General features: G+C 32.3%; 2 protein-coding genes across 3 annotated transcripts in view; both read left to right on the top strand.

The window, feature by feature from the left end:
• Positions 1-14123, top strand: part of LOC143255977 (BMP-binding endothelial regulator protein-like) — a 129087-nt gene extending 114964 nt beyond the window's left edge. Inside the window, exons 13-16 of one of the 2 annotated variants that reach the window (XM_076512473.1) lie at positions 2061-2233; positions 4727-4896; positions 12334-12464; positions 13687-14123. In XM_076512473.1, coding sequence (XP_076368588.1) covers positions 2061-2233; positions 4727-4896; positions 12334-12464; positions 13687-13865 — 653 coding nt within the window. In that variant the 3' untranslated portion in view covers positions 13866-14123. Of the gene's footprint in view, positions 1-2060; positions 2234-3052; positions 3155-4726; positions 4897-12333; positions 12465-13686 lie in introns of those variants that run through there. The other variant, XM_076512475.1, reaches the window with a different exon arrangement.
• A 4532-nt stretch (positions 14124-18655) lies between these two features.
• Positions 18656-27296, top strand: LOC143255976 (death-associated protein 1-like). The gene is given in 5 exon segments (XM_076512472.1): positions 18656-18839; positions 20950-20967; positions 20970-21066; positions 22013-22055; positions 26337-27296. Coding segments are annotated over 5 exon segments (327 nt in total). The 5' UTR covers positions 18656-18787; the 3' UTR covers positions 26454-27296.
• Positions 27297-27775: the final 479 nt, after the last annotated feature.

Here is a 27775-nt window from a genome sequence, read left to right as displayed (position 1 = left end):
TGTAATAAATTTTAATAAAAGAAATGCAGATTTGAACATAAAATATCTGACTGTTTTAAGATTGAAAATTAATTTGTTTTCGGTTGGTGCTAATTTTTTTTATCTGTATTTAGTCAAGTATATAAATAATCCGAATGGCTCTCCTAGAATTAGTTTAATCTGTTTTGAACTTATGCGATAGATGTACGAATATGAAGGGCAACATTTTGTTTTGACGCTAACGTTCTTTCGGATGTTCTTATGTGTGAAAATTTGGAGTGGCTTCTTTGAGGTGAGTGTTTTTCTGTCAGTTTCTTGGTTCTTAATTGCGGTACAACAGGAAATGTTTAGACGTTGATTTGGATTTTATGAATGTTCCTAGTGTATCGTGGTAAATTATAAGGCAAAACAAAGGTGTATGTTGTAGACGATATAGCAATTCACCTTGCTTGTCTCATTGTTAGACATCCGAGTCGCGCTAAACATGCTCGCCCTCCCAGCCGTGGGGGCGTTATAATGTGACGGTCAATCCAACTTTTCGTTGGTAAAAGAGTAGCCCAAGAGTTGGCGGTGGGTGGTGATGATTAGCTGCCTTCCCTCTAGTCTTACACTACTAAATTAGGGACAGCTAGCACAGATAGCCCTCGAGTAGCTTTGTGCGAATTTCAAAACAAACAAACGAATTAGACGTACAGCTTTGTACGGCGTATAAAAAAAATCAAAATTAATATCATTTTAAATTAATTAATAGTCTGATATTGTACTTCTTCATATCATTACGTTTAGTCACGGTAACAATGCTATCATATTTTTGGGTTTTGGTGTTTTTGTTAATTAAATTAATCATCTAAGCGGTAATTTTGAGGTTTTCTATTGGTTACTTTGTTTTGTAAATAGTTTCTCTCTCGCTTACAATTAATTTTTTATCTGAGAGGTTGACAAATATGTCGTTAAGATAATCAAGTAGCCCACAGTGGTAACGGCGATTTTTTCAAACATTAAATTACTGACGTTAATCATTGTGAATGAGAAGAATGTTCGAGAATTCGCTCTTCCCTTGGGACTACTTCCTTCATAGTTGTTGGAGCTCATTATGGTGCCATGTTCGAGAATTCGCTCTTCCCTTGGGACTACTTCCTTCATAGTTGTTGGAGCTCATTATGGTGCCATGTTCGAGAATTCGCTCTTCCCTTGAGACTACTTCCTTCATAGTTGTTGGAGCTCATTATGGGGCCATGTTCGAGAATTCGCTCTTCCCCTGGGACTACTTCCTTCATCGTCGTTGGAGCTCATTATGGTGCCATGTTCGAGAATTCGCTCTTCCCTTGGGACTACTTTCTTCATCGTCGTTGGAGCTCATTGTGGTGCCAGTTATTACGCACTGCTACCCAAAGTCGCAGTTTGAGCTGTATCCAACTTCTGCGAAAGACAAAGTCAACATCAGGTCATACATGTTCCTAGTCTTTTCTCAGACTCTCCATTGTACATGGACTCCGACTTCCAAGAAAGAGTCCAAAGTAGTAAAAGTCATTTGTAGCTGTATCAAGAGACTTTACAGCAATGTGGTGGAATGTAATTTCTGTGATACAAGTTTGTTTGACAATCGTCCTTCTAATAACCGTGATTGACTTTATATGCTTCTTTTGTGTCATTTTATAGATACTCGGATTCATTATAGCTTTTATTTTTATAAATCATGGCATAGCTCTGGATTGAGCTTGGGAATGATTCTGGGATCCATTTCTGTTCTGTACGATTTGTTAAGTTGGTTTTTTGTTTTCCATGCGGCATATAAAAGGTTTGCTTTTTTTTTGTTAAAAATGCTGTGTCCTTCGGAAAGAGTTCTCATAACTTATCCAGCCACAGGTTTTACCGTACAGATGCTGCACAGCTGAATCGTCGAGAAATTTTCCATGAACTATATATTTAAGTGCTAAACAAGTTTGTTCGTGGCGCCACTGTTCACATCTGCTGCAATGCTCATTGTATTAGCACATACAATCTCCTCAAGAAAAACATAAGTAATCCTCTGTATTCTGAAAAGTGGCAAAAATTGTTTTGTTTGTTTCCTAATTTTATAGGAATGAAGGTAATGTGGGATGGTGGAAGTTTTGTAGAGGTCTCTGTACCACCTGAGTTTAAAAACCACATGTGTGGACTGTGCGGAAACTACAATAACAATCCTCAGGACGACTTTATTACTAGAAAAGGAAACATCGTCTCAGATGTTGACATCTTCGGTAATTTCTGGCAAGTAAGGCTTAACTTGAATAACATTTTTTTTTTCTGAGCATACTTTTAAAATAACTTATTTACACTGTTTTTATGACTGTCTTAAGTGTATTTTGTTTACATGTTAAGTCTTTAAGCACAAAACTAACGCCTACTTTACAAGCGGACAAAAGATAAGAATGAAAACGAAACCAATCATTAAAAATATTTCGATATAAGAATTTTGAGAATGTAAAAATAATCACAAGTTTAAACACCTGAGTAATTGTCATATTCGTTTGAGTTGTACATATCGTTTGTTTTGTGGACTTTTAATTTACTCCAAGAATCGCAAAAACATAAAACATCTTGGCGCCTTACTCAGAAAACGATTTTGAAATTTGAATGATTGTGAAATACTAAAACTTCCAAACAAACAAAAACAGTATGAACTGATAACATGTACATCTACATTGTACAAGAAAAGTTACTGTAAGTGAGACATTTGTAACTCAGTGGACGCTAAAATAAGAGAAATCTGTTGTCTGATTAGATAGCTCTGACTTTTTTTTTTTATCTCTCCTTCCTCTAAAAGTATAAATACAGATATTATTTTTTTAGATGGGAGGAAGCTATGGAAGTTTGAACGTCAGTGAAATGTTTAACTCTAATATTCCTTATATAAAGTTGCAGTCATTTTGTTGTTATTGGCTTTTGTCTAGTTTTTTTGTGCGATAAAATTTTATGATGGTTTTTATTTCTAGAAGTATACTTTGTGAATGCAGTGACACGACCATAGGAACAGAAAAAACATTAGAACTCAAAGTTCTTACTTACATTAACGTTATTTTAAAATTTGCAGTTAAGGAAAAACGTACCCTCCTGGAAGTACTTCAGCAAAATTACGAAGAAACGAATTACATGTGTAACTAAACCTTTCATGTTATAACAATTTTCTTTGCGAAGATCAATTTAAAAATACACAGAAAATGTAGATCTGTCTTCGTTATTTTTATTTTCAGTAATAAATAAGTTAAAACACAAACTTCTTATCAGATAAAGTAGTTGAAAACTATTTGTGCAGTTGCTTAAAACGCAAGATGAAAATATATGAATATCTTTACGAATATATATATATAAATATTATAACCATAAAATATTCAAACCATAAATCAAAACACATTAACATGAAATTTAAAAATTAAAAAAAAAATGTGGTATTATAAAATGTATCCAAAGTTTTGGAGGTGACTAAGGAAGTAGGACCCACACTGCGGTGGGGATACACCGTCTATCAGTCTTAACCTCCAATTCGCTAGTCTCACATAAGAAAATTAAAACTTAGGAGGGCGAGATGTGGGTGCTGAAGCCACAGCGTCCAACATCTATTACACCCTTCATTGCCTGCAGACAGTTGTGGGAAGGTGACTGCTCTCCCAAGTTAGAATAAGAAAAAAGGTAAACATAAAAAGATGGAAATTTTGAGAGTAAATAAATAATTAAATAATGAAAATTATTAAATTATTCTGTAATAAATACAAAAATGTATTGAATAAGTACAAAGAATATAAAATCAAAGAAATTCTATTAAAATTACCAAAAAATTTTAATTACAAATAATGTCATCTAAGAACTTAGCACGACTTTATGCGGATGTGCACCTTAAGTTGCATATAAAAGCACGACAGTCACAGCAAACTATCATTTTGCTGATGTCGTGTTAATTAGTGCCTCTGCCATACTGGGGAAACCAAATGGTAGTACCTTATTTTCATTTTTTATTTTTTTTTTTCTCATTTTCCATCTTTTCCTTATTCTAACTTGGGAGAGCAGTCAACTTCCCACAACTGTCTGCAGGTAGTGTTGGACGCTGTGGGCTTCAGCACCCACATCTCGCTCTCCTAATTTCTAATTTTCTTATGTGAGACTAGCGAATTGGAGGTTGAAACTGATAGACGGTGTATCCCGACCGCAGTGTGGATCCTACTTCCTTAATCACCTCCAAAACCTAGGATACATTTTATAATACCACATTGTAGCTTGTACCCTAGGATCCCTAAAAAAATGTGCAGCGTATCTTTTTTTATTTTAAAAGTTTCATGTTAATGTGTTTTGGTTTACGGCTTCAATATTTTATGGTTAAATATAATTAATCAGAAGTTTGGATTTGCTGTTATTAATGCAGTCCTTCCTCGTGATTTTGTATATTCACATAACTTCATTTAGACTATAAATTATTTAAATTCACTATATATATATATAAGCTACTTACTCCTAACGAAGCAAATCTCACTTCTCGAAAGTATTAAGTTTTTGGCATTATTTTCTGATGGCATATTTTCATGTTCATTACACCTGATTTGAAATAACTTAAATATATATATATATGCGTATAATTGGTTTCCTACTATGAAAACATTTTGATTTAAATCTAATTTTATATTTTCGCTAGAAACAAGTTTTTTGTTTTTTTAAACGTGTATTGATAAAGTAAATGCTATAGTTCTCTTAACCCTGATTTTTTTTTTCAATTTAGAGAGGGCGAAGAGAGCGATGTAAGCCTCTTGTCTCGGCGAAAGCGAGGAGGTCGACATGCGAACACAGCTGGGATTCTCAAGTCCGAGGACTCCTAGAATGTAACATTTTGAAAATTGCTCCTGTCTTCCTTCAATGTCAAGCTCTGGTCGACCCAACACCTTATTACCAGTAAGTAATCTACACTGACTAGTTCAATTTCAACTAAAGGGGTACTCAGTGTTGATAGTATTCGACCCCCCCAAAAATACGAAAATGTGTCTGTCGTTACCAACGGAAACGGGCTATTTTCGGGAGGACAATGAGGAATAATAATCAACGTGTGTCCATCAGATGTAATCGAAATCTGATCATTTTTGACTGAGATAAAGAGCAAAAATTAGTGTGAAGAATCGGTCACCATGTTAACAGATAGAAAATTTTTTTCATAACCCAGTTGTAACCTTGGCTATCCAAAATAACTAAACACTTCTAAGTTGGACCATACACCAAATCCATTCAGCTGTTTTCGAGAAATCTTGCTGACAAACACGTAAACAAACATAGGGTTAAAAACTTAACCACAGTTACCTTCAGTACTGTAAGTGATTAATCAGGACATTTTGTGGTAACGAAATAATACGCTTATTTTTTTTTTCTTTCAGCTGTATTACTGCCTAGTTATTGAAGTGTTGGACCATAAGTTAATGTCTCGTTTGGGGATTCTATCCTGTCACGTGTGGGGAGTTGCTAGTAAATGAATATACTCTCACTGTTCCTCTTTCTCTCTGCTTCTCCACATAGACTGTATAATATTTTTAAGTTGGTGATAATAATCCCCCCTGAGGGACAGTTTGTGAGGAGGTTAAATCTACCCAAGCCTCTCATATGTGCCACCCCCGAGTCTTGCAACAGGTAACGAATACTATTTAACCTTTACCGTTTGTCACTCCTGAAAAAGAACAGTCCACTGTCCGGAAAGAAGGTCTTAGGCTTCTAGGCTTTTTGAAATGAACAGGCAGCTAAGCCATTTTAAAATAGAAATGTAATGTGCTCCAGTTTATTTACTAAATATTTTTTGTTATCAAAAATAAACAATAGATATAGTTCCTATAATTACAACAGATGCTACATTATTATTTATTAGAAACATATTAATTTAAAAAAAAAGGTTAGTTTCTTACATCTGTTTTGTTCACTCAAAACTATATTTCCTACAAACTAATGAGAAACTTGACCTCTTTACAAGAGGATATGGAATTTCCATTACTATATTTATTACAAGAATTTATTTCTAATCTAACGAGAAACATAACGATCTAACGGTTTTGTTTGTTTTGAATTTCGCACAAAGCTACTCGAAAGCTATCTGCACTAACTGTTCCTAATTTAGCAGTGTAAGACTAGAGAGAAGGCAGCTTGTCATCACCATCCACCGCTAACTCTTGGGCTACTCTTTTACCAACGAATAGTGTGATTGACCGTCACATTCTAAAACCCCCATGGTCGTTGAACAGTAGTGCTGCCTTTGGGTGCTTGGCGAGCATGTTTGGTTTGACGGGGATTTGAACCCACAACCCTCAGATTAGGAGTCGAGTGCTTGAACCACCTGACTATGCCAGGCCAATAAGAATGGAAAAAAAGCTTAAAACCGTTTCTACCTTCACTTCGTTGATTATGACAAAAGTCAGTGAGTGGTGCATGTTTCATATCAAATGTTAGTTTTCCTGTTTGTAATAAAGAAATTTTATGGTAGAATCAGTGGATGTAGAAAAAAAAACACGAAAAGTTTAAGTTGTTAAATGAAAAATCGATATACATGTACAAAAGCAAAATGTAAAAATATTTTAATATTGACAAGTTTACGTTTATTAAAACAAAACATGTTCATATGGCTGAATGAATAAAGGTTGAACGTATTATATTAAAACGATATTGGAGCCTCATCACGTTGTTACAGTACACGTCACCACGTCCGATCTTGCTTTATCTAAAGACCGTGCACCTCGACAATAACTCTGAAGTGTATTTTCCACTGAATTAAGCTGTCATGTGTAAAGCACATTATTCCTCCCTACTAACTTTTCATAAGCCATTTAGTGTACGAGGTCGTTAAACAGTGATGCTGCCTTTGGGTGCTTGGCTAGTACGTCTTCGTAAGGAACACTGTTGTCATCCGACAGTAAGAAAAAAAAATCGCATTTTAACACATCAGTAAATCCATAAATATCGAAAAATGTTTTAAATGATGTCATACAAAAACAAAAACGTTGTCAGTAAAAAAAAGAAGGCTACCTTTTGTTAGTATTTCAGTAACACCAAAAATGGTAATGTTACCCCTCCTGGTATGAAATAAACGTTTCATTTTTTCAGCTACTTAAGATATATGATGGTTGAAAAGGGGGATATGACAGAAAACCTTATCTTGGTGAACCCACACCCCACTGGCCTTGTTTCCAAGCAAAAATTCTTCTTCACTGTGTTGCTTACTCTAACCTATGACATATGGCTTTTTACATTGTATGCGTGTTTGTTTTGTTGAATTTCGCACAAAGATACTCGAAGGCTATCTCTTCGTTAGTCTTTCCTATACATGTATATTGTAACTACCAAGCCTTTTTAGAACTGACTTTTGTGTTCGTGAACTGCCACTTATTGCAAGACACTGCACAGTGCTTACCTGGGTTAGGGTTCGACTTATTGCAAGTCTCTTTCTGAATGGTCTTGGTCACTGAGGTTGATGCATACCTCTTTATTTCTCTATGCCATTAAGTACAAGGGTTACCCACGTCTTATAAAATTAAATCTCCGATCTGAACACGTCTTTTTTTTTATCTGAATTTCAGAATATTTTGCTTTGGAAAATTATTATTTTTTGTCGGCATCACACTACCTACGAAACGTCAAACAATATCAGAATATAATTGTGATACAGTTTGTTCCAAAGAGATTTTATATCGGCTATGGTTATCATGTGGCTGGCTGGTTTACATATTCAAAATTATTTTAACATAACATTTTGAGCCCTTTGTATCTGTTATAACATAGACTTCATACTTGCAAAAATAATAATATGCATTTGAGTACAGATTTACTTTGTTGTTTCTGTTGTTAAAACCTGATTTGTAGCGTTATTAGCCTTCAAAATTACCACTTAACCACAGGAAAACACGCATTTATATTATATTCATATAACCTTTCAAGTATGACTTAATACGCTTGCAGATAACAACAATATCAGGTGCAGTAACAGTGGAAAAATACTAGTTTATCCATGGATTTATGTAGTTCTTAAACATTTAGCAAACAGCATAAAAATAATAATAACAATTTAAGCTTATAGAAGTAAAGTTACTCCCAGGCTGTTATGAGATGAAAATGGAACATTAAAATTATGAATCGTTAACCTACAATGCTTATTAAATTGTCTTACAAGCTTTTTTTTTCAAACTGTCACAATAATAAACACTGCTAACACGTTCAAGAAACCAAAATAATAAAATTCCAAATCATACCACAGAAAAAACCAACAATCTATTACGACTTTCTTTATTAATGTTTCTAAAGTGTAATTCTTTGAAAATCTGTTATTTATGATATTGATAAACTACCAATATTGCAAACAACGTAAAATAAAACTGTAATTTGTCTTTAGTGATGCCTCCCCCGGTGGGACAGTTTGTTTGTTTGTTTTTGGAATTTCGCACAAAGCTACTCGAGGGCTATCTGTGCTAGCCGTCCCTAATTTAGCAGTGTAATACTAGAGGGAAGGCAGCTAGTCATCACCACCCACCGCCAACTCTTGGGCTACTCTTTTACCAACGAATAGTGGGATTGACCGTCACATTATACGCCCCCACGGCTGGGAGGACGAACATGTTTAGCGCGACGCGGGCGCAAACCCGCATCCCTCGGATTACGAGTCGCACGCCTTACGCGCTTGGCCATGCCAGGCCCGGTGGGACAGAGGTAAGTCTACGCCTTTACAACGCTAAAATCAGTGGTTGGATTCCCGTTGTGGACACAGCAGATAATCCGATGTGGCTTTGCTATAAGAAAAACACACACATGTTGTTAGTGATAAAATTATATTTAAAAAGAAAATATCCTGCTGAATATTTTATTTTATTTAACTTAAAGTAATTCTAAAAATACAAAAGTAATTAATATATTCGAATAATGAACATGAAAAAAAACATATTACAAGACAGTCTGGTAACTATGTCCGCCACAACTAATTTTCTCTTATGAAAAACTACTTAATTGACCAATGAGATAAAAAATTTAAATAAAACTAAGAATAACTAAAAAGTAAACTCAAATTCTAGGGAAATCCACAATGAAATGAAATAATTATCTTTATACATAGCGTGTAACTACAACATAAGGTAAAACGTATTTATTGTCGAATATACATAGTATAATATTTAGGGTTACAATGTTTCCCAGGATTAACCTGGCATCGTCAGGTACAACAACCACAACGAATATTATACTTTGTATATTTGACAATAAACAAGTTTTAAGTTTTTATATAACAGGGTACTTCCTTTAAGTATTTATAACACGGTATAATAAACAAATAAAAATGGGCTATTTGTTCGTTCAAAACTGTGTCTGCATGCCAACCATTGAAGAGTTTAAATCCGGAATCCTTTAATTTTCAGGAAGTCAGTTTTTCTCTTAGACTCTTGTAACTTCTTCTGACAGGAACTCATTTCTTAAGGGAACCATCCTGTTTGAAAAAAAAAAAAAAAGTCTTAATTGGTGCTCACCACATTACTTCCAAATCATAAATTTGTGTCTTCTCATATTTTTTTGTCTTCAGCACAAAGAAACCAGATTTCATCTTACCATTCCTCCGGACAGTCTTGTGAACTTCAATACCGTTCCCAATAAGTCAGTATCATTTCTTAGATAAAGAGACCAAAATATTCTTCAATATTCCAAGTGAGGCCTAACTAGTGATTTGCATACAGAGGTAATCTATACATATATAATTGTTATGAGCATTGCTATTAACGAGAACACTGCTTCAATGGCTAGAGTGGCTCATCCACCATTATGCCAAAATGTTCATCTATACTTAACATGCTATCCAGATTATCATAAGCTAAGTTCGTTACCTTGTACTAACTGTAATTAAAAGTCATTTGCCAAATTCCTGTAATATCTCAATATCTATAATACAGCTCGAAATACCGAAGAGATGAATATCATCAAACATATTTAATAATTGTGTCCCTATCAGTATAAATAATGTAAATATTTGTACTGGTAACAATAATGTGAATAAAAAAAAGCAAAAAAACTGAGCACTGAATCCAGCGTATTGCATTCGTAACAATAGTCTAGTTTGGCTGAACTACATCAACAATAATTTTGTTTTCTCCCATCCAATCATCCTAAAATTCAATTAATTAATCCTTCCTCAACCTTTGCCGTTGTTATTTTCTTATCTATCCTTTTGTGCCTTTTCCAAAGCTATTTGAAAATCTAAAAGTCAACACCATTTCCATTTTCTGCTTACGCTCGGCTTTGTCAGGTAGTTAAGGCACTTCACTCGTAATCCCAGGGTTGGGGGTTTGAATCCCCGTCGCACCTAACATGCTCGCCCTTTCAGCCGTGAGGGCGTTATAAGTTATAGACAATTCCACTATTTGTTTGTAAAAGAGTAGCCCAAGAGTTAGCGGTAGGTGGTGATATCTAGTTGCCTTCCCTCTTGTCTTACACAGCTAAATTAGGGGCAGATAGCCCTCGTGTAACTTTGCGCAAAATTCAAAACAAAGCCAAATCTTCCACTTAATAAGTAACAAATTAACAAGAAAAACATTTTTTTCCTTTTTTTCATCTGAATATCATATTTCACTACAAATTTTAAGTTTTTTTCATTAGAACATCTGGAACTTTTTCCATCACAGAAATAAAACTAACTGGTCTATAATTTCCAAGACAACTCTTATCACCTATTTTGAAAATCGAAGTGATATTAGCAGCTCTCAAATCATATGTCATATTTAATCATCTTAAAACTGTAAGAAAAGCATTAAATGATCGTGATATTTTTCAATGTCAATCTCTCACCTTATCCCAAAAAATTAATATCCACATTATCAAGTCCAATTTAAACATTTTCTTTAGAATAATCAGGGTTAAGAACATTACTAATACCTTCCTTTGTAAGAATAAACCAAATGAAATATATCTGCAAAATGTAACTCGATTATATTTATAAATAGACAAATTTGATACATTTGTTGTTGATATTCAGACAACTTAGGGGTAAATGTTGTTGATATCCGGACAGGTGGACGGTGGGTTGTAAAGATAAGGCTAATCAGTTGACCATGATGAATTACATGACTTTTTTGTTACCTGCTAATTTCAAGAGTAAAAAAAAATGTATATTGCTAAAGATGTTTTCATTACTGATGGACTGAGGTGTAGATTGTTCGATGATTCTCGTTAATTATGTTTCACTGGCATTACTTGCGAAGACTGATCAGTGACTACCGTAAACAATATAATTGTATGGCACTTAAAAAGAGCAATCAATAGAAAAATCTCATTACCTTTACCATATTCATTCATTTAATATATTTTATCTATGTTTTTGAAGCTCCTGCTTTTAATGGTTTCATAATGAACATTTTCAAGTCTTTTTTTTTTTACAGTTATTAAAGATGTTAAATAATTTTTCAGTTACTTCAATCATTTGTTTTAGCACAAGGCGGCAGAGGGCCATCGTGATGGATCGAATTCCAAATTCCAGTTATAAGGCTTCAATCTAGCTGCTGAGCTATCCAGCATAATTTTTAATGGGAAAATATCAAATGGGTTCAGTAAATATGTTACTTGGGTTACCATTTAACTTTATTTGCTGAGGTATATTTATTTATTTCTCTCTTCTTGAAATACACAACTGTTTGTTTCATTGACCTCTTCCCCTATTGAAATACACAACTGTTTGTTTCATTGGCCTCTTCCCCTACTGAAATACACAACTGTTTGTTTTTTTTCATTTACCTCTTCACTTACTGAAATGCACAACTGTTTATTTCACTGGCTCTCCGCCTATCGAAATACATAACTGTTTGTTTCATTGGCCTCTTCCCCTATTGAAATACACAACTGCTTGTTTCACTGACCTCTTCGCCTACCGAAATACAGAACTGCTTTTCTGAGCCGTGGAATGAGACGCAGTCAGAAAAGCAAAAATTGCGACCAGTACTGCGGACTTATACTATCAGAAAACGGGTTTCAGAACCCGTGATTGAAAAATTTGTATACTCACGCGAGCCACGAGCAGTAATGTCTACTAATCCAAGATAGAGGTCAATCTCTTATGATAAAAGTGCATCAGAATTAGTAAACTTACTCTCAGGAACAATGGGAAAATGGATAAATTTAATCCAGAAATCAACAACTTTAAAACGAGACCTAAACCTGAATTTGTCCTAACACACACACACACACTTTTACTTTACCCCCTACACCTCTGTGTTCGCCATATTTCCCATTTCTGTATGTGTTTGTTTGATTTTCTTGGCAAGCTAGCAGAGACTAATAACAAAAAAGTTAATAACAGTTCCCGTTAGTTTGGTTAACACTGCAACATTTATCGTTTAGGTCTTGCCTCATTGATATGTGCGAGTGCCCCTTGACAGACAAATGTTACTGTGAAGCTCTCCAAGCTTATGCCAGAGAATGTGAAAGGGCAGGAACTGTTTTCGATTGGCGGAAGGACACGGGATGTGAAAGTAAGGAAGAAATTCTTTAGTCAATTTAAAAGTGTTGTTTATTGAGTCCATGTTAGACGAATTCGATATTCGAATGTTTAATTTCTATGAAAAATGTGACACGCATTGTAACACGAAGTAGTTTTTTCACAAATCATTAACTTTAATATTTTTGGAAACAAGCACGCGGGCAGATGTGCTATTACTTCTCTTTATGATTGGCTTACGATGGACTTTTCATTTAGTTGTAAAAAATAGGGTATTGAATTTTTATATATAAAGAATTAAAAACATCAAATTAGTATCAAAAACCTTCAAAAGATAAATTTTAGCCAGTATATAGTGTTCGTTTTTGAACTTTCTTCGACTTCCTGTTTTCCATGCAATAGAAATGCTACATTTGTATTCGAATGATACAATCTAAGAATTTCCATACTGTGCTCGAATTGTGGATACTTCACGAAGGGAACTACATAAATATAGTATGTGACATTAATTATATCTATGATTAGTCACTAATTAGATCAAAATTAAGATTTAACAATAAATTTGTATAAAAGAAATATTGACAGCGAATGTTAAAACCTATTTTACCATTGGTTAACCAACGCACTGTTTAACATATGAAGAATCAGTTAAATAAATGACGTTTATTCCATCAGTAAATACACCCATATGCATATGAGTTTGTTAACATATGGGGCGAAAGTGATACTTATTTTAACAGTGGAAGTGGCGTTCTCTCTCCCTTATCCCAGAATTCGATAACTCTTTTATAGTTTGAATTGGAGAAGAAGTCAGAGTGTTTGAAAGGGTTAAACAATCTGTTTCGTAACTAATTTCTAGACTGGTACAGTTTATAGATGATATTACAATTAAAAATTACAGTTCTCAGCATGGAATGTCCAGATGAGGACATGATTACTGTACAGATTTGGAAGAAAGTTTCTTTCAGTTGTTTTGTTGTGTACTTTACCGTTGTTAAACGACTAGTCTTATGACAGCACATGTGATGTGTTACATGAAACGTTCCATAATCTAATTATATGTATAGTATACAAACTTATTAAACGTAGAGTGAGGTCTAATGTACTTTACATTTATTTCTTCTGCAACATGCAGTAACAGTGAGAAAGGTATGTTTAAGATATCCAAAACGTTATTTAATAATTATTACTGCTAATTAAGATTTAGAAAACTTTCAAATGATCAATAAGAAACAAAACTAATGATTTATTTTCAGATGCTCACTGTCCGAAAGGAGCTGTTTTTACTTCATGTGGCTCAGCCTGCAAACTGACGTGTAGGAATTATAGACAAAACAGGCCCTGTAGGCGGCGCTGCAAACCTGGCTGCATTTGTCCCGCGGGAACTGTCTTGCAAAAAAATCGATGTGTTTCAATAGATAAATGTCATTTATAGGTTCTTCATTTGAGTAAAAAACAGAAAATAAGTGATAGTGTTATAGTTTCGTCGACAAAAAAACACGTACATCCAGCAGGTCTGGGATATTCCAGTTTCCTTTATAGAAGCATCAGACAGATTCAGGTTTTATCAACTCATAAGACGGATATCACTTTCCAGACATGAGAGTAAAGAGTGTTGTGCCCAGAAAGAAAACAAAAGGATAGAATACACTGCAACAAAGGCCCTGTGACTGGAAAGAAAATGAATATAAAATACAGCTGCCCATAGTGACATCATGAATGACACACATACATATATATATATGTGTGTATGTATTAGCTATACATTCTGCTTTTCAAGGTGAAAAAAGTGCGCATGCGTTTTGTTTTGTTAACAATTAAACATGGAGGCTGCAAAACTATGTGCAATTATTATCGGCTGTTAAAAGAAAACTATTTTGTTAGCAACTGCAACATTGATATCATACAAACAATTTTTTAATTAAAAAGCACGATTGTTTTTACCTTTATGATGTTCTCGTGTGTCTTAGTTCTGTGGTTAAATCAAAATTATTTTACCATGTTTTTTTAAAGGTTTATATGTTTCAACATTGGCTTTTAACGTCGAAGTGTTTGTGTTTGAACTACCTAACTTGCGATAAAAAAAAGCTATGAGCAATCACTTTTCATGTCATAGTAAAGTTTTGATAATGTTGTATTTTTTCTTATGTGACATTCCATGAAGTTTCAAGTTTGTCATGATTCTTCAACTAAGAGCTTAATTTTTATTTTAATGGGCGTAATGGTTTGTTTTGTCAATTATTTTCTCGGTAAAAAAATTATCGTAAAATATATCTATTAATGTGTATTTAGTTTCATGTGCTGGTTCCTTTTAGTTTCATATGCTAGTTCTAGTTCCTTTTCAGTTTCATGTGCTAGTTTTTTTATCGTTCGCAGATAAGTACTTAGTATGACACATATTACTTATTACTAAGCATCAAATAATATGAAACACTAAATTTTCTTGGTAAGAAATTAATACCTGTATCTGTTCTTACAAGTCAGGCCTACGAGGTTTTTATTGTAATTTCTGTACTCTGAATCCGAAAATTACATCTATTTTTCTCCATCACGTACGGATTTTTCACAAAACGTCATATGTGGTTTTATATAAATTAACACTTTTCATCAAAATTAGGTCACATTTTGTTATACTTAAAATCTTAACAACCATTGGCTGTAATTTCTCTAGACCACTCGCGTCGTGGGAATCTTATCGATCGTTCTAGAACCACATCATAAAAACATGTTCAGTATGGTACAGCGGTTTGTCTGCGGACTCACACCACTTGAATCCGGGTTTCAATACCCGTAGTGGGCAGAGCATAGCTAGCCCATTGTATAGCTTTGTGTTTAATTCCAAACACTCAGACTGGTAAATGAAATAATAATCTGATCTAATAATTTTTTCCTTCCCGATTTGTAAAAATATATATATATGTATATTATTTTCGAAATCTGCGTGGAGGGATTATGAAAAATCTGTTATTAAAACCAAAACAACTTCTGTGAAATTTAAATTCACAGACTTGTGTGATTGGAAATAAGTAGTAAACTTAGTTACATGGTTTCTTCGTCTTTTAAATTTCGTATTCAAGTTGACCGTTTAAAAACAAAGATTTCTAAGTCTCGAAAACAGATGTGTCACGTTTTTTGTTTTGTTTTTTTACACATAATAGTTTTATGACAACTTATGATGTTCGTCAGCTTCCCTCAGAGGTTTCAGAAGCAAAGCTTTATAAGTAAGATATCGATTTAAAAAAAGGTAAATGTTTTGAATTAATTTTCTACAATTTACAGAGGCCATATAATGACATTTAAGTCATCCAGCAATATAACTATATGAAATGAATGAGAAAGTTAAAACAAAATGTCCTTCATCTACAACAAACCAGGGATCATATTTATATCATTAACTATTATTCAAGACCTTTTACTGTAAGATTTTTACCTCATAAATATAATAAAACATGTGAGTACAACTCTGTTTCTCAGTAGGAGTGGTCATTTGTTTGGACTGAAAATAATAATTGTTACAGTGATGGATGTTAAAGAAATTTCAATTTTGAAAATGAGTTCGTTTTCATGTGTCTTTTTTACCAGATTGTGTATTTAAACTGGGCCATTTGTTTTTAATTTTAGACGTAGGTTAGACGTTAGTCAGTGGAAATGTATGTTATCGGCAGGGAAGTTATATGAAGATGTTGCGTTTGATGTGGATAAATAATAAAAGTTCCTTCTGTAATGTATGTTTGTCATTAAAAAGCACCCAAAGTTAGTTTAACCCTTAAACGGCGGTTATCATCAATTTATGCTGCCACCTACAACATTCCCGCTATTTAAGGGTTAAACAAGGCGTCAGTTAAACACAACGTACTTTCACAGGTTTCATACAGAAAATTCCAAAATGTAGTTTTATCAGAAATTTTAAATGTATTTTTAAAAGAATAGTAAAACATTACCGCAAACTCACCTTTAATTTCGAGCTTTTTTCTGTAAATGATAGACACGTCTTTAAAATGTAATACGCGTTTAGTGTGCAGTTTGAAACACAAGCGTCATTATTTGACAAATTGTAGACTCGAGTGTACGTAAGTACTTATAAAGTTGTACATAGTTCGAAATGCAGTAGCTGTGTTAAGCATAGATCTTTGTCAAAATTATAAGAGTATAAACTTTCAAACCACGCCACGTTTTTCATCGTTCGTGCTTGAGATACTTATTTTCAGTGTTATATGATTAAATTGATGGTATCCATGTTTCAAAATCTTTGTTGCAAATTTCTACACTATCATGAAGATACGTGGCTATAAAAACAAACTCAACAACTCTAACTTTTAAAATATCTGTTATGTAGATGAAACGAACAATATATATATATTCAAAATAAATAATACAATTTCCGTTTAAATCATCACCATATAAAAACCAGTTAGCAGTAAACTCGAAAACAGACCAAAAACTCCTATTTTATTAATACCAAGTTTTTAAGTCAAAGTGACTGATGTATATTAGTTTAAATGTTAACTATAATTGCTATGTACGAAATATGATAATCATTTTAACAGATAGAGCTTACCAAATTGTTAACTCTGAGGTATTATTAATATACTATTAAAAAATAAAAACTGTTAGGAATATAAATTTACTAGACAGATAGCTAGCGAACCAATTAAAAAGCCAAGAAGAGAAGTAGGGAAATGTTCAACCTCCTAAAATGAAAAACGTAGTGTTTTGAAACTTAAAATCCATTTCAGTTTTTTTCTTATTTAAAGAATTACAGTTTTCAAGCACTAAGAAATATGCTGCACAGATTACTCTACGTTTTACTCACGAATTAAAATTAATTTCGTGTTCACTGACCAATTGAAAGTTAACATTCTTTACCTGAATAAAACGAAATCGCTTTACAGTCAGTTACTTAACTACAACAGATGACCCCTCTCATAAAAGGTTTTTTGTTAAATTAAGCACGAAATTACACAAAGGGCTATCCGTGTTCTGTTCACTATAATTTTTTGAGGTTAAGCACAAAGCTACACAAAAGGCTATCTGCACTCTGTTTACCACTGGTATCGAAACCCGATTTCTAGCGTTGTAAGTCCGCATATATACTGGAAAAAGTAATTAGGCACCTTACATTTGTTTACCTATAGTTAGATTTTGATTGATTCGAGTCTCTTTTTGGTTCAATTGCTGTGTTGTACTTATACCACTGTTTTCAGTTAAGCGATTAAGTGGTCTATTTGTACAGGTGTTTATCTTCATAATGAAAGAACATTAACTTAGCTCCGTTATTTCATTCTTTATAAGATATCTCGTTAAGTTAAAATGAAACAATGCGAATAAAACAAAATTTTAACACGCACCAAGAGTGATACAGTCGTTCAAGGCCCCGGCATGGCCAGGTGGTTAAGGTACTCGACTCGTAATCCGAGGGTCGCGGATTCGAATCCCCGTCACACCAAACATGCTCGCCCTTTCAGCCGTGGGGGCGTTATAATGTTACGGTCAATCTCACTATTCATTGGTAAAAGAGTAGCCCAAGAGTTGGCAGTGGGTGATGATAACTAGGTGTCTTCCCTCTAGTCTTACACTGTTAAATTAGGAAGAGCTAGCACAGATAGCCCTCGAGTAACTTTGCGCGAAATTCAAAACAAACAAACAAACAATTGTTCAAGTTGTAATTTATTAGTTTTAGTTTTTTGAGCGAAACCAATTTTAGCTCTCTTTTGTGTGTCCATCGCGAGAAACTGAATCCAACGTTTTAGTGTTCTAAGTCGGTAGACTTACAGCTGTCCCACTGAGAGAATGTACGTTTAATAATTTGCATATCTGGATAGATTTAACCTCGGTTCAAAAACATTCCGAATCCTGTGCATATTTTGGATCAAAACTTTGCATCCTGATTACGTACTTAATATTTTTAAGGGCAGTACATTATTTAGAATTTTCTTTATTCTCTATTTATTTCATTTAGTTTTGAAATTGAAATATTGGAGGCATTAATTTATAACGTTTCGATATTAATTCATTTCTAGACTAAAAAATACTCTGGAGCTGCATAAATTATTTACTTTTTTACCGCGATATAACTCGTTCGAGGTCATAATTCGTTGTTCAAATACATTTTTATATGTGTGTTTTACAATTATATATCGCATATCCAAATAAAAATTCAACAATATCTTCAATGAAAACATTACATATTTATAATGATGGCCCTCTCATGTTTGCAACTTGAACTAATAAAACAGCCACGATGACATTGTTCAGAAGTGCTACATGTGTTAAATGAACGTATAACAGTACGTGAAGTAGGTAAGTTACTACTTGTACTAATAAAAACTACATAATTTTCTTCTGCTATTTTGAAATATGTCGTCGACAGAAGAAAACCAGGAACTTAAAGCTGGTCATCCTCCAGCAGGTAGGATACATATTTTCTTCATTTAAAAATGCTAACTTGGATGTTCTCAATTCAATAAATTTAGATGTACGGAAAGACACAACAGTATGTTTGTGAATTTAGTGATGAGGGTCGTCTGGCCAAAAAAGTGGTCATATTTTTCAAGTTGCAAAAAATATTACATTTACTAATTTAGACTTCTTATCTCACTGAAACCGAAATATATATCTGATGGAGGAAATTTATGCCAGACCTACATATTATGTTATTAATATTGTGATATAAACTGAATGATAAAAACATTTCGTTAATGTTCCATATACATTATGTTATAGCGAAAAAAAAAATACAAAAAACAGCATTTATTGCACATGACTTTGTTAACGCAAGTTGGCTCTAATACAGTTATATTCTTGAGACAGAGGTCGTGTTTTTTATTTACGTTTATAGAAAAAAACAATAAATACTATACCTATACAATATGGTATAAAGCAATACCACAGTGCAGTATACTAAGAGTTTTTTTAGTTTTTACCTGCACATTTGTCTCGAGAAAGTAAGTAAAGAACGTTAAAGCCATACATTTTCGATTTTAAAAAATATGATTTTTAAAGCACCTTACTCAAATAAGAGTATGTATGAGTTGTTTGTGAAAGCAGAAGTCAGCTAAATTATTTGTTTAGTCTGCATCGGTACTACAGTGCAGGTAATATACTTGCATTAAAGTGTTATTAAATGTCAAAACCTGGCACCAACATACTATTAACCATTCTTGTGTAAGAACTAGAACCATATTATAGAGACCACACATCTCATTCATCAAAACATTTTTGTTTTCCATCACTCTCTCAAAATTTATTTTCTTCAGTACCACCTGTAGGTCATAAGATGTATTTTTTCCTCAAACTATGTGTATATGAACATTTGTATTTCTTGTATGCATCATAATTTTTTATTAAATTTAAGTTGATAATTAAATAAATATAAAGTGGCATTAAAAATGTCTGGGAAGGGGGTTTGATGGGCCTATTTTCCTTCTTTCAGTGTTATCTAGTTTTTATTTCTGTTTATTGTATTTTTCACATTTTATAATTGAATACAGTAAGATTTAACATTGAAATAAGCCATTCCACAAAGAGGTGATTTCATGAAAGCCTATGAATTGTAAAAGTTTATGTTCACAAAGTGTATTATTGCTTTTAATCTGTAATGTCATTACTTATTTAAACTTTAAAAAATGATGTCAATCAATGTTTTCTTAACATCTCCCTCCTGGGGTTTCACATTTATAAGTTTTTAAAGAGTGAAATTAAAGGAAATACCAAGAACACGTCTTGGCTTTTATTACTTGATGCATTATATGTTTTTTTCACAAGAGTGATAGAACTGTATACTTTGTTGATATTAAATTAATGGGTTTTCAGTTTCTATTAGAGGTTATACTTCCTTTACTGAGAGATTTAATATTAAGAGTGAGGCTATTACAAAGTTATTTTAAAATCTTTGCTGGAGATACTGTAGGAGAATTTCATGAAGCAAAAATATTCCAGACATTGTTACAATAAGACAAACAAGCTTCCAGCTTGTAGAAATACCAAGTCAAAAATGGTCACTGGTTCTTTCTTCAAAGGTGGGCTCCAGTTGTTATGATGCAAAAAAACAAAACAACTAATTATGTGGGGAGTCAGTATAGAAGATGTTTTGTTGTTGTTGGATGGTAGTAGAAAATAGATCAGTCTGGATAGATCAAATGTCCCTATACCTACCAAGTACTGCTTGTTGAAAGTATATACTGTGTACTACTAATATAACATATGGTTTTGTTACAACAGTTACTTTTGTTGTTATAATTATTCATTAAATTATAAACATTGTTAAAAAAAGTTGTTTATCACAATATTAAGAAATAAGTAAAACTGATCTACTAAAGGTTCAGTATAACTTTAAGTGGGTATTTTGGAAGTAAGTATGTAAACACTGTTGTCACAACTATATACCTGTCACTTCTTCCTTGATATGCAAGGTGTTTTTCTGTTGTTATTTTACAGACTTTACGTACGTGTACAGTGGTGTTGTTGTTTTTTCAAAAATTAGAATAATTTTGTTTTTAATTTATATTCTTGACTTTAAGTAAAAGCAGGAGGTATGCGATCACTCAGCATAAACCTTCAGTTCATGAGAAAGTTACAGAACCTCCAAAGAAGGAAGATGATGAGGAGGAAGAAACAGAAGTTCAAGTCAGCAAAAGGTAAACTTACTCTTTCTACTAACTTTGAATAACATTAGGTGCAATAGGTACCAAAACTTTATGAACTTGAAATATGATAGTTTCGTAAGTCATCTTACCATAGTCTATATCGAAAAGGTCTTTAAATGTTTAAAATGTAAATACAATTTATGATTATATAAAGTCTGTAGCTTATCAATTGAAGTTCATAATTTACTGAGAAGAGTTTCTTTGTGATAGATACAACTATTAAAGTTTTTGTTATAAATGTGTCAAGTTTAATTATATAAATATCTTTTTCAGTTAAGGTAAGAAATTGCTTTACACATGATTGTCTTCTGTAAAGCTTATGGTTTGTTAATAATCTTGAACATTTTCTATTTTGAAAATCAAGTTTCAGGTGCAGAATGCATTATTTTTTTACCTTACTCAATAAATATCTATTGTTGTAAGACCATTTTCTTTAAACTTTTCACTTTAGAGATAAAAACTAATCTTAAGTAGGACCTAATCTCGTGTATGTAATTGCAAGCAGAATTATGTATTGTTTTAATATTCTGTTTTGAAAATTAATTTCAGTGAAACTTTGTTTTTTTCTTAACAGGTCTCTAATATCACTATCTTGTTTCCTATATATTATCACTGATTCACTGATGAATTCTTTGATAAAACTGCAATTTTGTTTTTGTAAAATCAGTCACAAAATGAGGCTTAACATTTTGAATGAACAAATTTATAATTTTTAATGTGAAGAAAATATTTAATGTTACAATTACACCTTTAGATAAAATACGTCATTTTTATAAGCCATATTAATTTAGTTTTTTATTATTTGTTGTTTAAAATGTATGCATAGTGTTGATCATACTTAACAGTTTAATAAAAATAACTATGATAGTGTTATTTCATTTTTTTCCTTTATATGAAAAGAAATTTAACCCTTGCTTTTTCTTGTGTAACTTTTCAGTGCACCGAAGCAACAGTTGATTATATCTGGAGCTCTTGCTCGAGTAAGTTTTACACGTTTAATTGTAGCATCAATGTTTTTAAGATAAAAAATAATAAGTCAGAATAGGCAAACAATAATGCCTTCAAAAATATAAATTTTTGTCATGTTTTGTTTGTCTTAATTCAGTCATTGCATTTTGTATCATAGAATAAAACAAGGTGACATATTCCAAATATTAAAGATTTATGTTTAGTTATTTATTCACATTTTGTACTGTAGTTTAACGTAAAATTAACATACATATTTATGGTTCATTGTTGAAACATAGGAAAAAGGTAGTAAAGGTTAATGACTTCAAAACAGAAGGTAACCGATCCTAGTATGATAAATATTGTCTTGAAAGGTTATGGGAACAGAAGTTGTATGTTTTATAAAGGTAATGTTGGATCTGTAATGTGAAAAATATTCAGGTTTTATTTTTCTGAGAAATCTTAAATTATAAAATGTTTCTAATGCACATTAATTGTGTTTTTATGTGTGAAAATAAAATGTTGTGTATGTCTTAAATATTTTCCATGTTATACCTATGCTTTATACAGTACTGTTTAAAAGTGTTGAGACAAAACAATATTTTTTCATTCTTTCTATTTTATGGGACTAATTCTTCCATGCCATTATACAAAATGTAAGTTTCTACCTTATGGTAGTACTTCATGATCCCTGTTGACAACTGAATAAGCCAGGGTGATCATCTCCCTGCTGGTACAGTGGTAAATCTAAGGATTTACAATGTTAAAATCAGGGGTTTGATTACCCTCTGTGGACTCGGCAGATAGCCCAATGTGGCTTTGCTATAAGAAACACACACACACACACATGCCAGGGTGAGAATACTCATCATTTTTTTTAGAATTCCCACATGCAAACCAAGGGCATGTCATAAGGGTTCTGCTTGAATGAACATACTGATCAAATTTAGGGTCTGAAATAATCGTTATGGTACTCCATGCAGTGTCATAACTATATAGAAAGAAGCTAGCATATGGTACCAGTATATGCTAGAAGGAATCAATTTAATAGCACTCCACAAATACACCTTGATAAAAAATAGCATTTAACACTATATATTATATTTTGTTGTCATACCATGACCCCAAAAAGCAGTAGAACAGAGAGTTCACATAAAAGTTTCATGTGATGCTAGTTGGACTCTCTGACAAATTGTTGTAGACTTGAAATGCTTCCACTATCAAGCACACCCTAGATCATAAGACCAAGGTGGACAAATTTGAAAATAGGAAAGGAAGAACACCTGAACTCAATGATATTGATGTTACGTATCTTTGTTTATGCAGCCTTTGAGACAGAAGGAAAACTACCACTGATCTCAAACCTGGAATAAACAACCATGTACCAAATGACAAAAAAGTGTCCAGATGTACAGTATCAAGAATACTCAATGAAAATAGAATATTTGGATGTGTAGCAGTTAAAAAACAACTGCTTTGGTCTCCAGAAATTGAATTTTGGTGATAGGAAAAGGGTGTTATGGACAGATAAGTCCATGGTTCAAAGAGTAGGTTGTATGTCCAGCAGAAGAAAGGTGAAGGAGATTTACCTCAATGCATAGCACCTATCATGAAGCATAGGGGATGCAGTGTGATGTTTTCCTGCTGAGGTAAGAGGAGATATTTGCAAAGTAGATGGAATAATGGATGAGTGGAACTACCATCAGATAGTCACAGTATACCCAGTGGTTTGCATATTATTAGTAAATAATTCTATTGCAAAGAATATAATGACCCCAAACACTCATTCAACCTGTGCAGAAATTACTTAGCTAAGAAAGGAGTCATTCAAATGATGCAGTGGTCCTCATAGATCTGCAATCTGAACCTGATTGAGCAGATCTGGGATTTGATACATCAAAAACTAAACACATCAAAAGTTACTTCCAAAGAAATTTTATGGGAGTGTATTGTAGGCATTTGGAGTAAAATCCCAAAGAACATTTTAATGAAATATGTTGCAACAATGCTTGAAATACTGTCTGCAGTTATTAAAGCAAAAGGGTACACTCAAAATATTAACTGTTTGCTGAACTCAAGCACTTCCACTGAGTTTCTGTTGTACTAAGTGTGAATATTAATTGAATTTTGAAGGTTCACCTGTGATTTACCTTCCAATGTTTCTTGAAAGTAGACTGAAATCTAACTTTTGACTTTGCACAGTACTTTATTTAACAAAGACCACAAGGATCGACACAGACAACTAATCACCTTCATTGGTGTTTATAATATATGTATACAAGTAACCAATGTCGGCAAAACTCCCCTCACAATTTAAGTCCAATTTGGATGAAACTTTGCACAATTTTTTTTCAACATCATAAGGGGAAGTTCCTGATAGTTTCATTACAACTGGATCTCATATATTTTAAAAAATAAAATTAGTGCATGTATCCATTTTTTTAAAGAAGTTAATAACAGCTTTATATTGCATCAAAATAAAAATTATAAAAGAGATACTCATTAAGATTGAAAAAAATAATAGAACCTTATAAAATTTTTTCTTAAATTGCCTCCTTAATAGAGAAGTGCTACTTCTTTTCATTTTAATAATGCACATTTATTATTATCAACAAAATTACCACCATTTTAAAAGTTTCATTAAAAAATTAAAATGAGTTTAAAGCAGAATTTTAAAGCAAGTCTTTCCAGGGGAGAATTCAAGCTTTTGCTATGAATTGAATTGTTCTATGACTGAAGAAATTGCACATCCCTCATAGGAAGTTCATTACCTAAATATTTGCAGAGTTTTGTAGTGACTCAATCTTCATAAGTTACAAAATTATTCTTTTACTTCAGTTTGTATAAAGTGATCAAAAACATAAAAAATTACAATGCCAAAAATTTCAAAATGGAAAAGTGAATTATTTTGTAAGAACTCTGAACTTTGGACAAGGAAATGAAACATCGGGTTGCAATTTACACACAAAAAAAAAAAAAAAAAAAAAAAAAAAAAAGAATGAGACAGACTTTTTCACCAAGTTATGAGACAAGATTCATTGAAAAGAAGCCAGGAACAAACCCGAGGTTCAGAAGCAAATCAAACCACTTGTCAAGATGCAGTTAGAAGGCAGGAGCAATTTCATGACAGAGAAGCAAACCGTTCAGCTCTCCAAGATCTTAACAACTTCCCATAGAGTGATGTTTCTGCTAGCGAAAGATAGATGCAAATATTTGTATGGTCTTTGAAAAATTCACATAACTTACACACACATTATCATCATCATAAACTACTAAGGAAAACTGATAGAACATGTGTATGTTTCTTTAAACATTATTACTTCCAGTATTCCAATTTTTTCTGTCAATACAAAGCTACCAAGTTCTTAAGGTGGTTTTTTCAGTGTTCCACTATGGAGGAATATATGTTTAATACAGTATGGGTGTATGTAAATATTTATTTTGCAACTTATCCATACCTTTAACAATGGGTTCATCATCTAGGAACTTCTTTGTATATTTAATATCCAACTAAGAACATATCAATACAAATACAATATTATTTAAAAGTTTTGAGTAATTTAAACCAACTCGTATTCTTTTATAGCTAATTAAATTGATACTAACACATCTACATTTTTAACAGTTTTGCATGTTACAAAAAATCTTAGTGTGTAAATCCATAAAGTAATTCATTATTTTGGGAAATTGAAGGGATCTGTCTTTTTATGTTTATCTCTTTCTAAGTCTGAATAGTCAATTTAGTTTACATTTTTGATGTATTTAGGAAATGTGGTTTGTCAGTATATACACTTTAAATTTTAAAAGTTATAAACACTGTCACTGGTCTAACTTAATGAGAAAAAAAATCACATTAACCATTAGTCTTCACAGACCTTAAATATTTTGCAAACATTGGCACAGAAAGATGAAAGCATGTACCTGCTTGTTGTTTGCAGTAGCTTCATTGTTTGGCCAGCTTGTGTTAAATTGTTACATTAGGTGGTGAAAAAAAACAACTTGTAACACTCAGCATTCAGTTATTGATTAGTAAAGGAAAATATTTTGAGTGTTAATGGTTTTGCTTCTAAAATAATAGTTTATTTCTTGACTTATTTTTGATGATGGAATCTTCTCGGACACTGCAAGAGTGACTATGGAAAACTTTTACAGACTAATGCAGTATTAAGAAATTTCAGTTTAAGAACATTCTCCAAGGATTGCCACTTATGTCAATTTGCCCCAAAAATGACTAGTTTTATATGCCTATTGTTGTGGGTATAATACATTAAATAACTTGATTGAAAGCCCACCAATATCTTTTTTTTTTAAAGGGAGATTCAGACTTCCCTCCTGAAGCTGTCAGAGCATTTCACGAGAAGCCTACACCATCTAAAGATAATCGTAACATTTCCAACAAACCAGCTGTTATTCATCAACCAAGAAAATAACCAATACATTTTTATGATGGGAAAGTAACTTTTTTAACACTTTCCTTTCAATTTAAACTTTGGAATGGAAGTTTATCATTTGGGATGGGTTTTTGAAATTATTTTGTTTTGGTAAGTTTTAAAGAAATGTTGATTTTGAATATTTTACTCCAATTGTTTTAAATATCTCAATTATTTTTTGTTTTTTTTTTATCTCGGGAAAACTTAAGTCACAGAAATTGCACATTTTTATCTTGTTGACTGTTGTAGATTTTGTTTTCTCAAATAATTTTTGCAGTTGTAACAAAAGTAATTTTTTGTAATTATTGGGAAATTTATATCAGAATTTCTTTGTATTCTGAAATCATCCTTCTGCATTAGTACCAAAGCACTAAATACTCAAAATTGCAGCTAACAAACAAATTTGTTGCAGTATTTAAAACCTGAATGAAGCTGCAATCTTTATGCCAGAAGATAAGTTTGTGAAATAAGCAAAATTCCAAATAAATGAATTTATTTTTCAAATTAATTTTTTTTAACAAGTGGAAAACAATTAACTTTGATTTCTATCAAAATATATACACAAGTTTTAATATATACTTTTAATAATAATGCAGTTGTTCACCAAAAAAAATTCATTTTTGATATTTAGTAATTCTAAAAACGTATAAGTGAAAATAAATATTTTTTGATGTTGTAAACCACATTGTCCTGTGATACTTCACTCAAAATAAGTTAGCTGACTATTGAATTACTATCTAAATCATATGGCTGAAGAATAATCTTTTTTTTTTTATCTTCAAGAACCGGGATTGTTTAAAATTAAAGTTTATTGGAGTAACTGAAATAAAGTTTTATTTGCTATGAAAGTTGTGTTGTTGTTATTGTTATACTACAACACACTGGTATTGATTTTCCTAAAATTTTGACTACAAGAAAATAATGTATGTTATGTGATTGTAAAAAAATCCATTAGACCCTTTTCCACACATGGAAACTTTCTGCTTACCTTCTATTGTTTGTTCAATAAAACATATATAAGTTTAAACATATAAAAAATATGTTATGATCAAAATTATTTTACACTGAACATTTTCAGGCATTAAGTAAGTGAAATTTAATAAATTTATTGTAAAACTAACAATATGATTATTTCCTTCTGAAATTTTCTAAAAGCAGACTCAACTAGAACATTCTGTTTACTGTACCACATTGTTAGTTAACTCATAGCCACATATGAGGTTTTTAATTAGTTCTTTTGAAAGAATAGCTAAAGAATATCTTTCAATGTGACAGTAGTGAAAATCTGTATTCTTACTAAAGTTTCCATTTGTTTTTGTCTC

The sequence above is a fragment of the Tachypleus tridentatus genome, chromosome 7 (assembly GCF_004210375.1).
Source record: "Tachypleus tridentatus isolate NWPU-2018 chromosome 7, ASM421037v1, whole genome shotgun sequence".
In the NCBI taxonomy this organism is placed as follows: domain Eukaryota; kingdom Metazoa; phylum Arthropoda; class Merostomata; order Xiphosura; family Limulidae; genus Tachypleus; species Tachypleus tridentatus.
Note: the sequence above shows the minus strand (reverse complement) of the source record. Positions and strands in the feature narration are given on the sequence as shown.